At 39.7% G+C, this 9,832-nt stretch overlaps 1 protein-coding gene across 1 annotated transcript in view; it reads left to right on the forward strand.

Moving 5' to 3' along the window:
* Window positions 1-9,832, forward strand: part of LOC108228546 (plasma membrane calcium-transporting ATPase 1) — a 61,023-nt gene that overhangs the window by 37,881 nt on the left and 13,310 nt on the right. The window contains exons 6-8 of the mRNA XM_037980922.1: window positions 768-944; window positions 2,024-2,050; window positions 5,693-5,857. Of these exons, the coding sequence (XP_037836850.1) occupies window positions 768-944; window positions 2,024-2,050; window positions 5,693-5,857 (369 nt within the window). The remainder of the gene's footprint in view (window positions 1-767; window positions 945-2,023; window positions 2,051-5,692; window positions 5,858-9,832) is intronic.

The raw sequence follows: 9,832 nt of genomic DNA on the forward strand, positions 1-9,832 counted from the left end.
AAGTTCTCCCGGAGGTGGGAGTTAAAGCTCCGCCTAACAGGAGACTCCGCCAGACGTTCCCAACAGACCCTCACAATACGTTTGGGCCTGCCAGGTCTGACCGGCATCCTCCCCCACCATCGGAGCCAACTCACCACCAGGTAGTGGTCAGTTGACAGCTCCGCCCCTGTCTTCACCAGAGCCAGGCACAGAAGGGAATTGGCACCAACACCAGGGGAGCAAAGCAACAGCTACTAGTCGACAGAATTGTAGCTCGAGATTTTAAGACCAGACACTATTTCTCTGTGGGTTTTCCTAAAGCTGCTGAAAGAGTATTGAATTGAAAATCATGACAAAAAAAAAAACATAATTTCAGCAGCCTCAGCACCATCAGCATATACATGGTCTATCTATGCTCCACACTCAGACATCCATGAAAGTTGTTCGATTAAAAAAACACCTTAGCCTAGCCTTTAGCCTAACCCATACAAAGACTTTTGCCTCTTTCTCCATTCCCTGTGCTCTATGACTGATGTTCCGGTTGTACAATTATTGGTACTAATTATTGATAACAATTAGATAGAACATAAAGTCAAAGTTACCTGAACCGTTTTTTTTAAATGTAAAAAAACAGATTATAGGTTTTATTTTGTCACATATCCAATCTATCTGTCTGTCTTTTTAAACAAGACATCATGTCAAATCTTTTAACTACATGAAACTACATTTTTATAAAAACTGATTTTTCACAAATAAAGGGTGATATTTCTCTCTATATTCTCCTTCAGGCACACATGTTATGGAGGGGTCTGGCAAGATGGTAGTCACTGCTGTGGGTGTGAACTCACAGACTGGAATCATCTTCACGCTGCTTGGTGCCAGTGAAGAGGGTGACGGCGATGGCGAGGACAAAAAGGACAAGAAGAAAGAGGACAGGAAAAACAAGGAGAGAAAGGACAAGAAGAGTACGTTTGAAAAAACTTTGCATGTGTCTGACTGTGAGAGGAAAACAAAACTGTATGGCATCCTCATGATTCCAAACTGCCATCCATCATTTTTTTTAAATCACTTCTCCTTTCTGGGTCATGGGGAGCTGGTGCCTGGTTAAAAAGCTTCAATAATATCTTTAAAATTTATGCAACAATATACCTGTCATCTCTGTATTTACTAAAACAAGTGTGAGGGTAGGTAAATCTACAAATAAAGTTAACTCCACAGACTGAGTTTGCTGTTGAAGTCAAGTCAAGTCAAGTCAAATTTATTTATATAGCACTTTTCAGCACAAGGCGATACAAAGTGCTTTAAAATATTTTACACAAAAATACAAAAAGTCAAAACACACAACAATATCTGCCAAGCCCAAAAAGCAGAAATCCTGTTAAAAATCCAATTATTTATACATTTTCAATATCCACAACCAACATTCCAAAAAAACACACAATCTTCCGCTTGCTCCAGGAATCCAAGGTGTGTCTACCTGCAAATGTCCTGTCAGGGCAGGAGAGCTCCCCTGTGTCCTCCTCGCCAAGAAAAAATGATCTTTTGTTTTGAGAGAAGGCAAGACACTGAGCCCCTTACTGCCTCTGATGTGCCCTGATGTGTATGAAAGTGACCTAAAAGCACTGATTAGACTCTATAGAATGATTTGTATAGCTGTAGTAGAGTGCTGTATGAATATGTGTGAATGATGGGTCAATGAGGCCAGAGATTGTGTCGTGTGTTTGAGTGGCCTGGTTGGCTAGCAAGGTGTATTAAATATTAAATATACTAATCCAATGAACCACTATGCATTTGGTGTCAGTGAGGTACATTTAATTTGCTTTTTATTAAACTTATAAACAGATAATTCCAAGACTTTTTCTAAAAACCTGTAGGGGCATCCTGAGTACCACTAGTGGTATTGTACTACAGTTCAAGAAACCATGGATCTAGTACACAAAAGCTGTGGTCTAAAATCTGGTTTATTTAGAATAATAATATTGTGATACTTTATTATTGGTTTCATTCATTTGTATCAGTCACTGTCATCTGTTTTTCTTTACAGATAAAAAGGAGGACAAAAGTAAGAAAGGTAGGCAGAGCATTACTGTCAACCCTTACTACCACAGCCATCGGTGTGAGTTGTCTATGAATGTCTGACCTTTTATTGAACAGTTCATTGTACATCAGTTAACTGAGAATGGCTGAATCATTTCAAGCTGCTCTGGTCACTGTGGACTTTGTTGTGATTCTTGGTGTCCTCATTAGAAATTACCAGGTTTCATAGTCATGTTTTTATCACCTGCCACCATGAAGAACAGGCGATCATGTAATTGCTTGTGTGTGTGTGTGTGTGTGTGTTCATTTGTCTGTCTGCCAGCTAAATGTCTCATGAACCACTGGTTCTTGAGAAACTCATAAAAGAACTTCAGAAAGTATTCACAGGATCTACAACTGATTAACTTATTGGGTCAACCCTTAACCATCACAAAGATGATTACAACTTAGTCAGTTTTACAAATACTAAGCTAATATTTGATGTAGTAGAAAATGACAGTCATTCCCAACTCATATACTAAGTATAAATAGATTGCACAAGATTTTGTGATATTGTGTGCCATTGTGCAAAACATTTTCATGATTTGATGGAAAAGGCTATGTCTGCATTATTTTTCCACATATGATGATCTTAGTTTTAAATTTAGGCATGAAAGGCAACAGGTGATATGCATTCCTTCCAAAAATGTTAAGCCTTTAATTTAATATGTTTTCGCATGTCAAAATTTCCACACATGAAGTTCATATGGTTTTTCTGTAAGATTTGTTTCTCATAGAAAATTTGTGATGATCTATAAATAAAAAATGGCACAAAGGACACATAACATATAGAGACCAGACATTGTAAGGGTTTAAAATAAGTTTAATGAAAATAACAGACACAAAAAAAACAAAAAAAAGTATAACTTCAAAATATCACCGTATCACTTATGCTTACTGTTACCAAAGGCACACATATACAAAACAACGATAGTACCCCAATGTAATAACCTTGTTCTAATGGTCAAAAGAAAAGATCAAATCAATTTATTTGCTGAGTCTTCCCCACCACATAGTCTGCATGCAAGGTGGTGGGTTCAGGGGAGTGTTACTTTTATTATTTGTGTATCAGTTTGGTTGTATGTGCTGTAAATGTTCCCGTGTTTGACAGGTGAATAATGGAACCTGGGGTCAAACAGAAATAGCAGACAGGCTGTTGTCAGTCTCACATTATTCAATAATTCATTCTCATTTTTTCTCTTGTGTATAAAAATTCCCTCCAAATTCACATTATGTTTTCAAACTGCAGCCTTTAAATAAACCAAATCAGTTTGAAGGGGTCAAATATTAATAACCTTCCTTGGACTGATATTTTGTGATGTAATGATCAGTGCTGTCCCAGTCAAACCCTAGAAGATAATGTTGGAACTGACTTGACAGACTAGATTTTTGTGTGTATTTTATTCAGATCATTTTTCAGCCCTAATATCTTGTAAAAGTTACAGTTACAGTTTAGCTGAAATGTTACCAGGAAGTCTAATGTTACAAAAAAAGAAAGTATACTATAAACTTTCATTCTTGTGCATTTAGATTGCTGAGTTACACTAAACTGGTAGGGACAAACAATTTACTGCAAACTGAATCACAAATGACAGCAAGTCAGGAATATTTCTTAATTGCTTTTGAAATTTAGTAATAACATTCTCAACCACTTCTCACCTACAGACCCCTTTCCAAAAACAAGGACAGCCTTCATTTGGTTTTAAACAGCAAAGAACAACATCAAAAGCTGAAATTAAATGAAAAACAACAACAACAATTTTCTCATTATAAATTTGATACCAATGTTAAAACTGAAAATTAAAAGTCTGGAAAACATGTAAGACACCTTACAGACTCCTGGTGAATTAATTCACAATTAATAAGTTTAATTGGCAGGTCAATAACATTACACAATTTTAAAACAGCAGCTTCTAGGAAATTTCTCAGGGGGAAGGGGTTGTTTTGATGATGACAAAGTTGATTTGTTTAACAGGTAAATTAAATCAGTAATTATTTATTGATTAATAACTTTAGAAGCTAGATAATTGTTCCAATATGTCTGACCACATGCAGTGTCTATGCTGAAATGGCTGGTCTCATCAGAATAACTCTGCAGAAGTGACCTCTTCTGTTTTACGTCCCCTGAGAGAGTCTCTTGAGGCATCTGATTAGGACGCCTCCTGGATGCCCCCCTTTGGAGGTTTCCCAGGCACATCCCACTGGGGGGTGAGACCCTGGGCCAGACCTACAACTTGCTAGAGTGACTGTATATCCTCTGTGGCCTGGTAATGCCTGTGGATCCCTGAGGAGGAGCTGGAGGATGTTGTTGGGAAGAGGGATGTCTGAGTTTCACTCCTGAAACTGTAGCCTCTGTAACCTGACCACAGATAAGTGAAAGTAAATGGATGGATGATGGATGGATGTCCATATGGCTCTTAGATGACTTATGCTTCCTCACCTTTTCAGTTAGGTGGTGCTTGCCAACCTGCAAGTTAGTTTTTGTTTGTTTGTTTGTTTGTTTGACCACCATCTCATTATGACAAAGAAGAATGCATGAAAGAAGGCCATGAATTTTTGTGCAGCTATAATCCTTAGATAATTTCTAGAAATGGTAAAAATTTGGTGTATAAATGAAATCACGATACAGTTCTTTCTTAAACATGCACTGTCTCGCAGCTCTTTTTAAAAAAACCATGGTCTAGCAGCTCAGTTTAAAATTGAATGAGTTCTGGTTGTTTTGTTGTTTGTGGAGTTTGATGCTTGTCTTTGATGTTGCTGTTGAGTTTAGCCAGTAAGCCAGTATGAATTGCATGGTGGGCATTAAGGACTGCTTAAGTCAGCCCCCCTAAAAAAAAACAAAAAACTAATTGCTTTACATGTGGTGGTTCTGCTTGCAGTCCTGGGACTTCTCATGTATTTACTCCACACTGGCAGGTTGTCCTGGTTCTTTATGGCTCTACACAGCGCGGCTCATGTAGTGAGTCTCTGTGGTCTGAGCAGCAGCAGGTGCTCCTGACTCTGTTGATGGTGATTAGGACCAAGCAGATTATCAGCCTTAAGCTTGACAGCTGCTTCTTCTCCTCCCTGCTGCTCCCTGCCTGCCTGTCTGCTAATAACCTCATTACAGAGATGGGATTGGGACGCGCACACACACATACCTGAAGATACCCTCACTCCATGTCACAAAGCAGAGCACTTGACTGCTCCTGGCTTAAAACTATTATGGGATGAGGGAACAGCATCCAGTGATCAGATACTTGATTTGATAAGTTATTGTTGCCCGCAGTCGAAAGATGAAGGCGGACAAAGTTTTTTCCCATGTGTGTGTATTTGTTTGTATGTATGTGTGTCTACTTGTTTTTGAATTGCTAGTGATTTCAGACAATGACGTTTATGCTTTTAGGTGCAGAAAATATAATTAATATGTCCTCTTTAAATGATATATGGGGCTATAAAACATGAAGGTTCTGATTGAAAAGAAATAACTGGTTAACAGGGTGAATGTTAGGAGTGTTTTGCTTCATTCAACTATAAAGTCAAGTTTTTATTTGAAGACATGACAAACCATCAACATTACATTTTCTTGTTTTCTGATATACATGTGTCTTAATTCAATTTTCACGTGTTTATATTATGAACAAGTCAACTGTCTCAGTCTCAGGGAAGGAGGAGGGACAGAGGACAGATGGAGTTACTGTGGAGATGCAGCCACTCAACGAGGATGGAGAACCACAGAAGAAGAAGAAAAACTTACCGAAGAAGGAAAAATCAGTCCTGCAGGGGAAGCTGACCAAACTGGCTGTGCAGATTGGCAAAGCAGGTAAAAACAGAAGAAAATTTAATTTCAGTTTGTGACTGTAAATGTTATGGTGTCTGAAAGGAACACTTTACTGTGCTCCTACACTGGAAAAATAATCCACCTCTCTCAAGACAAGGGAGAGCCCACCTGCCCAGTGTTAAGTTGTAAGTAGCATCCTGCACATGTGTTGTATGTGAGGGAACAGGGGGCGGGGAAAAGGGAGTGTGTGGGAGGTTGGTGAGCGGTCAATGGCGACCATTAAAGTGTGGATGATAACATCAGGAGTGTGATTATTGAATCAACAGTGGTAGCAGAGGATGGCCGCTGCTGGAAATTACAAAGTTCCCCCACCGTTCGACAACAAGACGTCCTACGAAAGTTGGGAAAATGAGATTGAAATCTGGAGACTTGTTACCGACTTAGACAAACAGAAGCAGGCCCTAGCGGTTACCCTGTCGCTATCAGGAAGAGCAAGACAAAGCGCGCTGGAAATCGCTGCAGAACATCTCAACGACGATACAGGAATGACCATTCTTTTAAACAAGCTGGATTCAGTATTTTTAAAAGAAGAAAAGGATTGAGAGTATGAAGCTTACACAGAATTTGATCGGATCAACAGACAGGGCGACACTTCCATGATGGATTACATCATTGAATGATAGTACAACAAGTTACGTAAGTTCAAAATGGAACTATCAATGCAGTGTTAGCGTTCAAGCTATTAGACACCGCAGGGCTTAATGTTAAAGACAAACAGCTAGCTCTTACCGGCTGTTCCACCGTATCTTTTGTCAACATGAAATCGGCTTTGAAAAGAATCTTTGGCGATAATGTCTATCCGCCACAAGAGGGCGACTCAGCCTTTTTCACCAAATATACAGGCAAGCGTGAACGGAGTTCAAATTCAGAGCAAAGCCTAAGAACAGCTGCAGGGACTAATCCACTCGACAAATACGGGAGAAGGACTAAATGTAGAATATGTCAGAGCACTTATCACTGGGCAAAAGACTGCCCTAATAAAGAGAACATGTAAAGCTAATAAATGTTGAGGAATCAAAAGAGGATGTTGAAGAATGCAATATTACTCTGTTTTCAAACGAATCCCCATCTGACACACATATTTTCATGGTGGAAGCTTTGGGATCTGCTGTGATTGACACTGCCTGCACAAGAACTGTGTGTGGTGAAAAATGGCTTGCAAATTATGTAAGTGGGCTGCCTCAAAGAGAATTAATAAAGATTAAAGATGAAAAGAGTGCAAGACCTTTCCAGTTTGGGGATGGAAAACTTGTGCAATCCACAAGAAAGGTGATTATTCCTGCAACAATAGGAGAAACTAGATGCAAAATTGAGACAAGTGGTTCCAGCAGATATACCGATGATTTTGAGCAAAACATCACTGAAGAGAGCGAGTGCTGTGTTGGACATTGCCCAAGACAAAGCAATGATGCTTGACCAACCTATAAAATTTGAACTGACATCTTCTGGACATTATTGTGTAAACTTAAGAAAGGGAAAGATCATTAATGAAAGCCAGTTAGAAAAAGGTGAGACACCAAATGATGAATATGAAATTCTCATTGTGACAGAAAACATGACAACTAAAGAAAAAAAAAATCAATACTGCTAAAGCTACATAAACAATTTGGACATGCATCAGTTGACAGACTACAAAAACTCTTGTCTTGCTCAGGCAACACTGATGATGAAAGCATTACAATCCTAATGGAAATTGTAAAAAGTTGTGAAATATGAATCCTGTACAGTAGAGCGAAACCTAAACCTGCAGTGGGTTTACCCACGGCTTCAATGTATAATGAAACTGTAGCTGTGGACCAACACGAGCTTGAGCCAGGACTGTGGTATCTACATGCTATCAACCATTTTATGAGATTCAGTGCAGGGAGCATTATCACCACAAAAAGACCCAAAGAGATAGTGAAGCACTTTATTCACTGCTAGATAAGTGTTCATGGCCCACCACGCCGATTATTCACTGACAATGGAGGTGAATTTAACAATGAAGAAATAAGAGACATGGCTGAACATTTTAACATTAAGGTTAAAACCACTGCTGGATACAGTCCATGGACCAATGGCCTACTGGAAAGACACAATCAGACTCACTGAAATGCTACTCATGGTAAAGAGAGACAACAAATGTGACTGGAAAATGGCCCTGGACTGGGCTTTGATGGCAAAAAACAGCATGCACAATGTACATGGCTACAGTCCCTATCAACTTGTTTTTGGTCAAAACCCAAAACCTGCCTTCAGTTCGGGGAAAAAAAGAGTGTGTGGGAGGTTGGTGAGCGGTCAATGGCGACCATTAAAGTGTGGATGAAAACATCAGGAGGGTGATTATTGAGTCAACACCCAGATGGGACATTTTTTGCTGGATACACAATGGATTTCTGGCAGAAGTGGAAAATTGTGTGTCTATCGATTTTGTCATTGGAGGACATGGAGGATCTTTACATATTTGGGTTTTTGATAACAGGATTTCTTCTGTTTGGAATTGGCAGTAACCTAACATATCGTCAAATTCGTTTGATGGGTTCAGCGATCTACACTCAGACTGTGATGTTACGGGAGCAGAATCACAAGTTGGATGCAATACTTTTACAGGATCGGTTTCTGGACTCAGGAATGAAATGGGATAAATCTTTGAGAAAGTTGCTTGCTCGGAACAGTCAGAATGGACCTGGAATTTGGCTGTTTGGATTCGCCATTGAGAAGTACCAGCAAGGCTTTCAAGGCAGACGGAAAACATAATGTGACGTGAGCGGTGTCTGAGACTTAATTTATAAAATACGTTAACCCACAACGCCACCCAGGGATTTAACCCTGGGACTGTCAAACTTTCCAACCTTTACCAAAAAAGGCCGCTAGGTCAGGACAATAAAGAGAGGTGAATCATTGGTCTAAAATTAATAATTTATTTACACAAGAGTTAAAAATGTAGGCTTACAAGGAATTAAAATCTGGACATGATTATCAAATTATTTATTGCACAGTAGCCCTTCAACATTCACTGGATACGTCAAACCCAATTAAGAAATAACAAAGAAAAAATATGTTAGTGCACAACAAACAATGTACAGCAACCAAACGAAACAAACAAACAAAGCAATCAGTAATAAAATAAAAGAACACCAAACATGCAGGCAAATTATACATAAATTGACATGCAAAGGAAAAAACGGCATCAGCAAATAAACATGCAGTTAAATTACAAAAGACTCACCATAAGCAGGTTGAGCCCTTACCTAAATGAAATTAAATTATTAATTGGGTAGTTCGTAATCCAAAGGGTAACAGCATAAAGCAGCAAAACTGGGACAAAACAACGGCCCCTTCAGCAGGAGGTGGAGGCAGCCTCAACGCAGCTGCACACCTTGTGCTGCGCACCCGCTGATCAGGTGCGCACACCTAAATGCTGCAGGAGGAAGGGAGGAGCCACCAAAATATACGGTCCAAGATCTAGAAGCAAAATTTAATGTTAGCCATAGCACAAAGCCTAGAACGAGCCGGAAAATAAAGCCACTTACCCCGGCAAAAACCACAAGCCCACGGCACACACCCAGCCACACGCACTCCAGAGAGCAGGAGGAACCCACACAACCCAACTGCAATCTTGAACCCAAGACAGGCATGATTACAGAAACCAGTCTAGAAGTCAGGAACAACAACAAGGAACCACAAAACTAACCTGAATACGGTGGCATAGCGCACACCTGGCTTTAAAGGCATGGGTGCCACCCACCACTCACCTTAAAGGTAAATCTGCACCGACCTGCCACAATAAGTTGGCCTGACCCAAAACAATTATTGTTATGTGAATCTGGCTCCCTTATGCTGACCTTGTCTGGCCAGCTATCTTCAATTTCTCCCTGGATTTTATGTAAACAAGATGCTCTGCCCCCTGCCTTGCCTAAGGACATCTGTGGATCTGCTCTGGGCTGGCTGCTAAACATTCCATCATCATTCCAACAT

The sequence above is a fragment of the Kryptolebias marmoratus genome, linkage group LG17 (genome assembly GCF_001649575.2).
Source record: "Kryptolebias marmoratus isolate JLee-2015 linkage group LG17, ASM164957v2, whole genome shotgun sequence".
NCBI lineage: Eukaryota > Metazoa > Chordata > Actinopteri > Cyprinodontiformes > Rivulidae > Kryptolebias > Kryptolebias marmoratus.